The sequence below is a fragment of the Tachysurus vachellii genome, chromosome 4, assembly GCF_030014155.1.
Source record: "Tachysurus vachellii isolate PV-2020 chromosome 4, HZAU_Pvac_v1, whole genome shotgun sequence".
In the NCBI taxonomy this organism is placed as follows: Eukaryota; Metazoa; Chordata; class Actinopteri; order Siluriformes; family Bagridae; genus Tachysurus; species Tachysurus vachellii.
This window is the reverse complement of record NC_083463.1, coordinates 16,280,681-16,293,835: the sequence shown is the minus strand read 5'-3', so window position 1 is coordinate 16,293,835 and position 13,155 is coordinate 16,280,681. Positions and strand designations below refer to the sequence as shown.

General features: G+C 38.7%; 1 protein-coding gene across 1 annotated transcript; it reads right to left on the bottom strand.

Moving 5' to 3' along the window:
• Window positions 1-208: 208 nt before the first annotated feature.
• txnrd3 (thioredoxin reductase 3) lies at window positions 209-12,218 on the bottom strand. The gene is made up of 16 exons (XM_060868022.1): window positions 11,804-12,218; window positions 10,731-10,791; window positions 7,035-7,144; window positions 5,958-6,065; window positions 5,770-5,842; window positions 5,561-5,680; window positions 5,005-5,147; window positions 4,765-4,880; window positions 3,784-4,009; window positions 3,553-3,645; window positions 3,402-3,478; window positions 2,737-2,893; window positions 2,385-2,492; window positions 2,203-2,298; window positions 1,787-1,921; window positions 209-1,670 (listed from the first exon to the last, which is right to left on the bottom strand). The coding sequence occupies exons 1-16, from the start codon at window positions 11,912-11,914 to the stop codon at window positions 1,608-1,610; spliced, it is 1,797 nt and encodes a 598-aa protein (XP_060724005.1). The 5' UTR covers window positions 11,915-12,218; the 3' UTR covers window positions 209-1,607.
• Between the last annotated feature and the right edge of the window lie 937 nt (window positions 12,219-13,155).

Genomic DNA, 13,155 nt, shown 5'->3' with positions numbered 1-13,155 from the left:
TTCATAATTAACAGTTCACCTGCTTCCTCTATTGTATGTAGAAACCCAAATTTCATAAGCCCATTTGCCTTCTGTTGTTCTTTTCTCCCAACAGTTAACACTAGTAATTTCTAGCATCATATCTTAGGACAAGACTAAAAACTGGGGATTTTTTCCAGTTAGTTCTCTACATTATGCTTAAGAAAAAAAAGTCAGTGCAATCAAACGATAAGGTTCAGTGTACATAACTTTATTAAAAGTTCTTTCAATTACTAGGAAAACAATGATACCATGGAAACACTGCTTTGTACATTTACCAGGCATTGTTGCTAAGTAACACCTCAGCATTTACATATAATAAAGTCCACAGCAACCAGGGGGTCTATATAGTTCAAAAATGATCAGGGAGACCAAGCTGATAAACAAGGCATTTGGTTAGGACATGAACAACATTTAAATAATTTTTAAGTTCTGAAATTTGCATGCATTTATAATCAAACCCAGTGATGATTTAATGTACACAAATTTCTATTTACTTGATGTATAGATATATTGGCAAATTATTTTTGAGTTTTGTTTTGAGCTGTAGTTAGACCACAATTTACTTTCTCAAATGGCTGTTTAAAAAAAAAAAAAAAAAAAAAAATTTTTAATGATCTATGGACGGAATGTTGGAAATGATACAAGAATAAATGACAAAATAATAGAAAGCAAACAAATGTAGACCAAACACCACTAACTTTACTGTTTTAGGGGAACACAGGCCAGAATATTTTAATGTTTACCAAACACGTTTAACATGAATGCCCTAGGCTATGGTGGATTAAATCATTAAGAGTAATTCTGTCTGGCCTATACATGTATTAATCACATTTCCAGAGACCCAGTTCTAACAGTCATGATTGTGCAGCACTGCAGTAGTTTTGAGAAAAATCGATAGCCCAAAGTCCTACTTATGAGCCTGGAGCTGAGGTTGACTAGAGTGTTTGTACAAGAAAGTGTGTTTACCTCTTAGGCCTAAGCAGAGATCATTATCAGTCTTAGCCCACCTCAGAATTCAGGTTAAGGGCTAAAACGTCACACAGCACTTAGGAGTGTCAACACAATAGCATGTGTCCTCCCAGAGCATCTCTGACTTAGTTTTTTTGAGGATTTATAGCAGCAGAGTAACCCCGCTGTTTAACAGGCTGTCCTACCAGACTTTAGTTTCTTCAGCATCTCTCCTCTGCAGCAGGCTAAGCTCAGCTTCTTTATATGCAACCACTAAAGGCACTCGCTCCTAAGGAGAAACCCTAAAAGCTCAGTGATATCCAGCAGTTGAATTTAAAGAATCAACAGTCAACCCATGTTTCCTTACTACATTTAAACTCTTAAGTGCTCTCTAAGCAAGCTTGCGCTTTTATCCAATTTCATCTTTTATTGCTCTGTGGCTGACTGTCTCTTTGGAGACTTGGTTTATCCTTGAGTAGAGCTCAAAAGCTAGGAATCTAATAGGAAAAGTTCTTTTGAATGCAGAGGAGAAAAAAAGGCAGAGAAACCTCTTAAAAGGATGGATGAGGCCAGTATAAACTAGTGTGAACCAGTTCATACACTTTTAGGACAGCCTATTAAACTAGCAGGGTTTAACCTCAGCAACCAGCTTGTTTGATGTCACCACCTGACCGTTTAGTCACTTCCATTGTGGTGAAGATCTGGGAAGACAGATGAAACGATCATTAAACCACAGTTTAATCTTAAAGGCCATATCAAAAGGCTATAGAAGACAAAGCTATAGTTTTGAGCTTTATTATTAGACACATGCACACACCTCAGCGCAGGTAGGATGTATCCCAATGGTGTTGTCTAACTGCTCCTTAGTAACTCCACACTTCATGGCAACACCAAAGCCTTGAGTCACCTCTCCAGCATTAGGGCCCAGGTAGTGAAAACCTATGACACGTTCCTAGACACAAACATTCATGCAAAATCAGCACGTCTGCTAGAGGTCCATGGGCTCAAAATGACAAATCTCAGATTTTTCCCCCCAGTTTGACACTTGGAATTTTTGCATCTTATTTTACATCCAACAAACTGATTTCACTATGGGTGTACGGAGGCAGGATACAGGCTTGTAAAAGCCATGCTAATGATCATTTATTCACTTAAGTAACTTCTTTTCATGTTAGATTTAGAAAATGTGTTTTTTTTTTTTGTGTCTAGGTAAAATGGAAATGCTCCACTCACATTGTCAGACTTGTTGCAAATGATCTTGGAATAGCATCTGTTGTTGTCTCTGTTAGGTATGGTGCACTCCAGAGGCCAAAACAGACTGTGAAAAATCTACACACCACAGAACATGTATAAAAGTCAGTATTATATATAGTGAACAGATTCCTTACAGAATAAGAGAAAGATGTAATACACACCTCCAGGTTTTCTTCCCCATAAAGCTCTATAGCCTTTTCCTCTGAAAGACCGCAGCTACCATACTCCAGAGGTGTGAATACAGTGGTGGGAACATTCACATAGTCACACTGCAAATAAAAACACACATTAGCAAAAGTACAAGACATCCTAGATCATGTGTTATTTAATAACCATGAAGAAAACATTTTATAAAAATTGACAAATTGAGTAAATCATAATTAATTAAACAAAGTCAAAATTGTTTAAGTGGACAGAAGCAGCTACTATACAGCACATGAACTTCACAAAATGAACATGCACATCAAGAAATTAAAAAGGTATCTAAATGCTCAGTCACATGTGTATATGCACCTTCACAGAGGAACCTGAATACAGCCTTCGAGCCAGCAGTCTTCCAGCCTGAATAGCCACAGGAGTCAGCTCCCACTTGTCCTCAAGGATATCCCCGATAGCGTAGATGTGTGGAATGTTGGTCTGCTCTCCATCGTTCACTGGGATCTTCCCATTCCTAAAGAAATCACAGTCCACCCCAACACAATGAGTTTCCAAAGTAAACACAGCTTAGAACAGAGACTAACACTGTTAATATCCAACATGATTAGAGAGAGAAAATATTAAAGTTTCGAACTGTCATGATCTTAATCATGAAGTCATATGGCCTCATGTACTACCCCATTCTACACAATGAATTTCTTGTTGGAAAATTAGCTGCATGTTGTGTGTGTGTGTGGATGAGTAATAAAGCTGAAAAAGCTGCTTCTCCTTTTTCCCCTGCCCTGTTTAAACAACCCCATTTTATCGAAACCTTTGTTCAGATGCCTGACAGTATTTGCTTGCACACATGTACCCACACCCAGTAGTAATACTGCTGAATCACACTGACTGTGCAGCTACAATGAAGTCCCCCTAACCTCCCACACCCAAAAAAAAAAAAAAATTTGAATGAATGGAAGGCGGGACAATAACCACAAAGCATTTATAAGAAGAAGAATCAGATAACAGAAAGACAGACATACTTTGGGTTGACAATCACCCCAGCCTTGTCTAGACCTATAGTTCCTGTACAAGCATCACGACCCACAGCTATCAGTACCTATGACAGAAGACAAGACTTATAATTGCACATAATCATTTTCCAAAACAGCAAGCAGCAGGATTTACACTTACAGTGTTATACTCTTCTTCAATGATCTCATCAGTCTCTGTAGACTTGGCAGTCACTTTCAATCTGCCTGGAGAGCCAGCCTCAAGTTGCTCTACCTGACACACACACACACACAAAAATAGGAAGATTCAGAAATATGTACTCTCATTCACAATAAACTGTTGCCTATTACATAACCATGAGATTCACAGTGACATTTTACATCCACTCCCCCTGTTTTTTTCTTCACACACCTTAACAGGGACAAACTTCCTGAGGAATTTGACCCCATGTGTCTCCATGTGGTCCCCTGCACGGTTGGCCATATCCTGGTCAAAGCCTCTCAGCAGAATAGAGCGCACCATTATGGTGACATCAAGCCCCAGACCTGCCAGAAATCCTCCACACTCCAGAGCCACATACGATGCGCCGATCACTAGAGTCTTACCAGGACAGTAGGACAAGTAGAACAGATCATCGCTGCAGGAGAGGTTAAGACACAAGCATACAATAGAGTGAGCAAAATGACACCATCGGACTACACGCAGGTCTCCTCATCCATCATCACTGCCCAACCTTAATGTTTGTGTAACTGAATGGACACACATCTGACAGATGCATTTCAAAAACTCCTGGAATACCTGCCCAGATGTATGTTGATAACAGTTTTGTTGGAGGGGATTGGTTACACAGGTTTCATTTGAGCAGCTGAACACTGCCTTCACAATGGTTAGACCAGTTTCAGCAACAGCAGCAAGAACAGCAAAAAAGCACTAGGATTTAGTTTTTCATTTCACCCAAAATTAAGACAGTAAAGCAACAATTCTGAGAGATTAACTCAATAAATTCCTTTGCCCAGTTCTGTAGTGCAGGTTTGTCTGATGGCCCCCACATAGGTTTCAGTCTATGAAAATATAGTTTGCATAACATTTTCTTTCTAGCATTTTGTATATGAATTTAACAGATGTAGCACGTGGTAAAGATTGTTTTACCAATACTTACTCAAAACCATCGAAAATGCATAGTGAAAAGTTGATGTACGTGGCCATAAGCCTATTCCCTGACCACTTCAGAGGAATAAAGCTCCCGTATCCATTTCTCCCCCAGCAGGCTCATGCAGTTTAACTAAGCTCCATGTTGAGATGCTCAGTATTAAGCTAGGCTCTCATGAGACAACAGTTTCTCTCTGCATGTGAGCCTTCCTGTGCATTTCTGTTCTTTAATAACACACTCACCTTGTGATGCAGTATTCTTTGTCCCCAGGGATGCCCAGGTAACGTGGCCGCTCTCCTGTTGCCAGCACAAATGTGGCTGCAGTGTAGAATGTCTCTTTGCCTCGCTTATTTGTGGCCTGGTGGGAAAGATCAGAACAAGATTTTTTGAGTTAATGAAATCACAAGTCAGTCAGATAAAAACTTCAAAATATAATTCAGAAAATGTCTGGCATTGTATAACCAAATCAACAAGACACTAACCTTGATTTTGTGTGGCTCCACAAACTCTGCATAAGCATTTACATAGTTGACATTTTTGTCACGTAAGGCAACTCTGTAGCCCCAGTTCAAAGAGCCGATGTAGTTATTCACTGCATCCTTCATTGTTTCCCATTTATGACTTACTGCATGGAAGAAGTGGTCAGGTTTATGGATTGCTAAATTAATTAACTAAATTTTATCCAAGGCAGTAAAATGCTTAACTAAAATCAGACACAATGCAAGTCAACAGAATAAAGAAACCATTACATCATAAACCACATATCTAATACAGTTCCTATTTTAGAGGACATTTCATCATAACTGAAATTTGGAGAGCACAATTGAACTTTTGAATTGTAAATAACAGAATAATTTTTTTTTGTCTACTTTTAATAATATGATCCTAGTCCACACATTTGTTTACACAAGTTTACACACTACTATGCAAGTGATCAGTTATGCTCTGGAATAAAATCAATCCATACTTCCTCCCCCCCTGAGAAAACTGTAGTTAAGCCATGTAATACAGCACCACAAGTCCAACAGCAGTTCTCACCTGCCTCACTGAACTCCCAACCAAATTTGCGAGCATCCTCCAGAGCAGTGCGCAGTAGGGCAGTCTGATGCATCAACTTCTTGGGAATACAGCCCACATTCACACATGTGCCACCAAGACCTGGACATGTTAGTCAGGCACTGTTATGATTAAGAACTCAGCAATGCATAACATTTCCATCAAAATATACAACATCCAGCATTTCTTACCCCAAGATGTGCCCAAAGGAGTGGGGACAACATAATCCAGAACCATGACCTTCTTCCCCAAGGCAGCTGCTTCCTATACAATGTGAAACATTAAAGCGCATAAAACACAATATGAAATATTACATGTACAATATTAACATGTGTATATTTGTACAGTGTTATAATGACAGTGAAGTATGAGCAGTCACCTTTGAACAGGCCAGACCTCCAGAACCACCTCCTATCACAATGAGGTCATAGTCGTACGCTTGGCTCTCCACTCCCAGCAGCTGCTGTAGGTGGCCATCTTTATACGCCTGTTACCATGATACCGAGAGATAATTATCATAAGCACAAAAAAGTGATAAGAGGTAATAATAACAAAAGGTGCTCATGTATCATTCATTTCAATTACAAAGGCCTTTTTTTCCCAATTACTTTAAAGAATCATTTTGAAAGGGCACATATCTGCACTGCTGGCTGATTAAGCGGTCGGTACCAAGACCAAGGTAAAAGCAATAGACAAGAGGAAAGAAAAAAAGAAGAAGAAAAAAAAAGTGCTGTCTTGTCATATTTGTAGATCTTAATTGTGCTGGCTACACAATGTTTGCTACTGTCTACGCAAGTCCAACTAAATGCACTGAAGCTATTTTACAGGCTAAACTTTTGATCTGGAGGCCTTTCAAAACCAAGTTAATGAAATGCAAAAGGCTCGTTACTGTACTTGTGTTGCTTTGCATTGCATAGTGACAAACAGGGCAGCAGAACTTAACTGGTTCATTTAAAGTTTATGAACAAGAACTTCGGGGCTCCCTGTTGGAAAACAGTCAGTTATTTATTTTGCACAAATTGCAAGTACATTTGGAACCCTGGAAAGCTTCAAAAGTAGCGTGAAAGCTTAAATATGAGGTTGATGGTTATGTCAGCATTCCCTGCAACATCTAACTCTGGTGTCTTGAATGAGCAAACTGCAGTCTAGATATGGACTCGGCAGATCCAACCTGGGGCTTGGAAAGTATTGTGGCAGGCTCAATTATTTTAGGAAAAAAACCGTCTGTAATAATTCGTAATAACACGGATCACTGTGACTCCCTTAACAGATTCTTATTTTCATATAAATTTTAGTTGAAGTCTCTTGAGCACAGTTACAATAAAACTAACTCCTTTCCAATAAAAATTAAAAGAAACTATACATTTTCTTTCTCTCATGTGCTACATCCTACAGACCCTGCACAAAATAATCATACCAGCACTTCAGGTTTCATGTTTTTTTTAGAAGCCATTACCTGCATGGTCTTGTCGCAGCCTCCAACATGCGTCTTGTTGACAAAGACATTGGGGACGGTTTTCTGTCCAGTCATCTCCATCAGCACATCCTGGTAGCTGGAACCATTCCCTGAAAAACATGCCAGACAGACAGAGTGATACGGTTGCTCGTGTTTCATGTCTAGTGTGCCAACTCTGGGTAAGCCTTCTAGTGACCTACTGTTCTATCAGCTCTTTACCTTGTTTGCTTAAACATCTGTCATATGAGATCTTTTATTTACACCTATCTGAAAAGATGATGTTAGGATAGGAAAAAGCCTGGTGAACAATAAGCTGACAGGTCAATAAGCTGCAGGTTTTTACAGAAAACAAGCTTTGGGTGCATCTCACATTATTAACGTTAGGTTTTTTTTAGAACGGTTATAAATTTAACTTCATGAACCAAAGCAAACGGACAAGTTCAAGAAATCACAATCACATTGAAATCATAACCAGTTAAATAATACAAATAAAAAGGACATGAGGAAAACCTATCTGAAAGGAACTACTTGTATGAGTGATAGTACTGCAAAACATGCTTTTGTGTAGAGAAATAAGATAGCAGAAGGGAGAACAGGACACAGATACAGTAGTCAGGAAGGGAGAAAGAGCAATAAACTATTTGAGAGTTTAAAGGCTCAAAGAGAGACAGGATCAGATAAGACGTCCTGCCAGGCAGAGCAGTGGTGAATGACTCAGCAAGATCTACAAGCTGCCTGAAGTAGCTATAGACTGACTCTATTCTCTATATAGTTAATCATTATCATGCTGGCATTGGTATTAAAATTCTTTCTGTACATTTATAACAAAACTGCTGCCAGGTTTGTTGCCTACTGTACAACTACAAAAAAAAAAAAAAAAAAAACTTCAATGCCCGCTGCATTACATTTCATACAAACACTACTACACCACAATCTTGCGCCGTTTCGTAAGTGAAAAACATCCCTCGGTTGCAGCACAAGTGTTTCTAAATAACACGTACAATCTGCTGCAAGCCTGCTCTCAAGCCAGCAGACGAGGAAAAGGCAAAGAAATCAATTAGAAAAAAAAAAAGCAGTCAAACAAACTTGATGCAATAATTACATCATTTACTGAAATGGACGTAGAGAGCAGCCTAAATCACATTACAGCAAAGCTAAACAATGTTAAGAAGAGTAAACAGCACAAAGCTGTTTCCTGTGTTGGTCTCATACCCGGAAAGAAAACTACCGGGTTTAACAAACTTATTTATTGCACAGCAGTGCCTAGAGAATCCATGCCCCAGAAATCAGTGACCGGTAGGAAAGGCATTAGCCACAGATAGGCCAATAGGCCAAGGATCATTCTAAAGGCCGGGCTTTGTGTAAGATAAGAGAGAAGAAAGCCATTACTAAAAAAAAAGCCACATGAAATCACATGTCTGAGGTTCTCATTCTGATCAGACCAAAACTGTAATGTGTGATGCTGTTAGAATTACATTGTGAAGATGCTTTTATGTAGCAGGGACTGGGAGTCAGGTCAAGGTTGAGGGCAAAGTGGATGCTACAGAATACAAAGTAATATTTGTAGAAAACTTACTTGAGACTGGAGTAGGATATTCGCATACCAATAGAACAAAAGCCTTAATCATACTCTCCAAGCTAAACCGAACTGCTACAAAACCTCAGTGCATCAGAATCAGAATCAGGTTTATTGGCCAAGTGTATTGACACACAAGGAATTTGGTTCCAGCTGTTTGTGACTCTCAGAAGTACAGACATAAATAACATTATACTATTCAAACTATACAAGACAATGCAGACGATGAGATACAATAGATTGCCTGGGGAAAGAAACTGTTCCTGAAACTGTTCCTGTGTCTGGCAGTTTTAGAATGACCCTGTCCAAGACCAGCCCTCAGTCTGCCTGAAAATCTTTAGCAGGACAATAATTTGTTCTTCATCCATCCAACATGTGATTACGTCACACAACCAGGGTTAGGGGTTCGATTCCCGCTTCCACCACAAGTGTGTGGAGTCTGCATGTTCTCCAAAGACTAATATTAGTGTCCATAGTGTTTTATCGGGTGTGTGAGTGTGTGCGCAATTGTGACCTGCGATAAGCTGGTATTTTGTAAAGGTTGTTCTGTTCCTGTGTATTTTTTTAAATTAAATTTATTAAGTTTTATTACTTGAAATTGTCCCCAATAGCTAATTCTAAAGTTTAACAAAGTCTGCTGCAAAAAAGATAGAAAAATGGCAGCTTTCATATGTTGCACAGGATGTATGATACAGCTCATAGGCATACACACTAACTTTACTGTTTAGAAGCTCAGCATACTTATTTCTCTACCCATATTCCACAAGAAATATTACCTCCAGCATTATGGTTGGAGTGTCTCTTACATAATTTGTTAGCAATATGCTTGTTGACATGAAACTTGTATTTACCTTAAATGTAATACCATCTAGGCATGCTGCCTTCAGGCATTTCACAGCAGCATAAGATTCAAAATGATTAGAACAAAACCATAACTATATGAGAGGAAGTTTCAAAAAATCTGGATAATTCTGACTGAAACTTAAGTTCTATCTGACTATACATGATGCTTGGTCATATCGGTCACTGATTGATTAACTGACTAAGTTGCAGCTCAGCATAAACACTGAGTGTTTTTTTTTATTTTATGACTAAGTCAGACAAAGGCCACCCCTCCTACCACACAAAAAGTCAGCTAATGCAATATAATAATGTGGCTATAATTATAAAATAAAGTATAAAAGCTCTAATTAAAAGAGCTTTAAATCATCCTTTAGACGTTTTTTAATACAAGCATGTAGTGTTTTAACCTTCTTTTTTAAGCCATCTTTTTGCCAGACTTTTGTCCAAGTTTACACATACATACGGTTAACTGATTCAGGAAAGGTAATCGGTCATCCAGGCACGCTATTTAATCAGCTGAGTAAAACGAGACAACACTGATGTTTCCACACCACTAGGAAGTGTAGAACATTTAGGTGGTTTTCACACCAGCCATGTTTGATTCTATTAAACTCTGGTGCACTTGTTTTCATTGTACATGAATGCACATAGAGAACAAAAAACACTCCACAACATTATTAGTAATTCCTGCAATGTTACCCAGCTGCGCACAGTACACCTGTGTTATAAAAATGAATGATGTAATCATCAGCTAAAACATACACGCAGGATAATTTGCTTCTTAATCAAGTAAAGACCCGAGTACCAGTTGTGTTCACATTCACAGGAATTGCAGAACAGTTCAAGTGGAATTGAATTCACACCACCTCCTACAACAAGCAGTCTCAGGTTCGGGAACACGGTGCATGCGCTTCCTGGTCTGAATGGCAGCTCTCAAATTACCAATTTCCATGCTTCTTTTTTCTAGATGTAGAATGCACTTTCTAGGTGTTGAATGTAAGGCAAATAAAAATAAAAACCACACAGCTCAAATGTGAAATACTGTAATCTTGTGTACCTACGGTACGGATTTGACCACACATGCTGTGCTTTGTAAAAATAAAACTTGTCAGTATCATGATTATGACAACAACTTAATCATGGACATCTTATCATTTCCAATGGCCTTTATCATCTGTTGTTACAATTTGTGTTTGCAAAAGTGATCCTAAGCCAATAAATGTTGCAATATGTACATTTTTTGCAAAGCAACTCTGAGATTGTCAAGTCAGGCTTACCGATTAGATCCAGTTCCAAAGCTTCACATGTCACATTTAACTCTTTAAAGAGCTCCTTCACCTGAAAGAAACCAAAAAGAGTCTGTTTGTAACACCAAAAGGTCTATACACATTATTTCAGTTATAATCAGTCTAAAAAAAATGGACAAGTGTTGAACAGTTTCTATTAGTATGTATTAGTATTCAGTTAGTATATGTAGCCTGTGAGCACTACAAGGTTAGAATATACTAGAATAGAATAGAATATACTAAATAATGGAGGTATGTTATTAAAAATATACATATATGAAAATGCATTTGGAAGAAGGCCTCTAAGAACTGCAGGGGTTTTATCAACACAATCAGAGAAAATAAATATAAATGTTTATTGTCCATAATAATAAAATGACAAACAAGAGTAGACCAATGATCGTGTTATGCATACAACTGGTAAGGAGAATTTTCCAGATTAATCTACTTGTTTCTGTTTGAATGGGCCTTATAGCAAGCTTTCAAAGCTGTGTCACGACCACAAGAGCATTTCTCTATGAAGTCAAATCAAACGTGATTAGACACAAACATCAGATCAGATCAGAGGATTTACAGACACACAGTAACCTGCTACCAAATTACTAATAGAGGAGAATTTACCTACTAATGTGATACAGGCAGCATGTCGTTTCACACAGAGAGCAAAGATTTATTAATGCAATTCACTTGAAGAAAAAAGCCGTGGGTTTATGTCCTGATGTAGCACTTTACTAAAGTTCAGCTAATGTTTAATTCACTGGTTACTGAGAAATCCCATTTCCTAGTAGTGTTACTTTACACCATGTACATATATAAAGCTCCTACAACAAAACCTTTTACTAACTAACTAGCAAATAAGTAACAGGGAGGAAATGGGTAAACTAGCGGTCGTACTAACTAACTAACTAACTAGCTAACAAATACACCATTGAGATATACTCGAACTTTCTGTATCTCTACACACGGATTTAAGATGACTTTTTCGGCGCCATTTCTTACAAGCTAATTATAGTTAGCCAGGCTAGTGACAGGAGCACTTAGACAGCCGACTAACGTGTACTTACCTTTTTACAGTAGGGACAGAAGGATTTGCTGAAAATCACAACAAGATTGTTGTCGACGAGCTCCTGTATCCGAGCTTTAACCTGAGCGGTGTCAGTCTCTACCGGCGGCATGATTAGCCCGGAGAAATAATAGATAGATTACTAGCTGAGGAGGAGGCTAACTGAGGAGGAGGCTAACTGAGGAGGAGGCTAACTGAGGAGGAGGCTAGCAAAGTTTCTGCCAAACTCTACCGACTCAGAATGAAGCAACGCTACGTCCGAACACTGAACTAAAATAAGTTCAAACCGACAAAAGAGAACGAAGGAAAACCAAAGCGAACAAACGACAGGATCTGTACTTGTTATTTCCAGCATAACACTTTACGAGTCATCTTTCCGACTCGACTCCTACTCGCCGGCTCACACACACATATATATATACATGAACACAAAACTTCACTGCCGACTCAAGCGGGTAGATGACGTCACTGAGACTGCCTGATCATATTTCAATTCATGAAATTCATGACTGGTTCATGACTTTTTTTTCGATTTCAAGACATCTATTGGAAAATTATTAATAGGGTCTCGTATAGAGCGTTATGATTTTAATCACTTAAATACAATTCAATCAGATAACCGTAGTTAAATTAAAGAGGACCAACGGGCGATGTCTGAGGACAACTAAATATTTTTTGTGGCACAATGCTGCCACCTTATGGTAGAAAAATGCCTACGCAAAATGAGTTATTACACCCCTTTTAATGCAGCTTTGAATTATATACACTCACGAAGCACTTTATTAGGAACATAAAGTTTTAGTGTGTTCACAATCTTAGTATAATGTGATACAAATGCATTATTGGATGCACTTGAGTAGTTGTACGTCAATATATTTAGCACATGTGCCTCACACCTCTGAGGTAGAGGGTTCTATTCCTGCCATAGTGTGCATGGTGTTTGCATGTTCTCCCCAAGTTTTAGGGATTTCCTCAGGGTTTTCTGGTTTCCACTCACAGTCGAAAAGACATGTGTTGTAGGCTGATCTCTAAATTGTCGGTGGTGTGTGTGTGTGCGTGTGTGTGTGTGTGTCTGTGGATTGTGCCACAACCTGGGTTGGCACCATATCCAGGGTGTCCACCACCTTGTGCTGTGAGTCTGTTGGGATTGGCTCCAGGCTCCGCACAGAACTGTGTAATATAGGTGATACAGCAAATGGATGGATGGCTATGTATGTTTATACTGTACATGAGCATAAATATTTATCAGCACATGAATAGGAACACCTTTACACTCTCAATTATCTAATCAGCCAATTATGTGTCACAAAATCATGCAAATGCAGGACAGCAGCTTCAGGTTATGTTCACATC

Bases quoted from the DNA above. Each gene is read 5' to 3' on its own strand.
- txnrd3 (XM_060868022.1), bottom strand. From the start codon at position 11,914: ATGCCGCCGGTAGAGACTGACACCGCTCAGGTTAAAGCTCGGATACAG. The intron at 7,145-10,730 runs GTAAGCCTGACT...CATGTTTTTCAG, and splicing joins TTTGGAACTGGATCTAATCG to GGAATGGTTCCAGCTACCAG. The intron at 4,010-4,764 runs GTGAGTGTGTTA...CCTCTCCTGCAG, and splicing joins AAAGAATACTGCATCACAAG to CGATGATCTGTTCTACTTGT.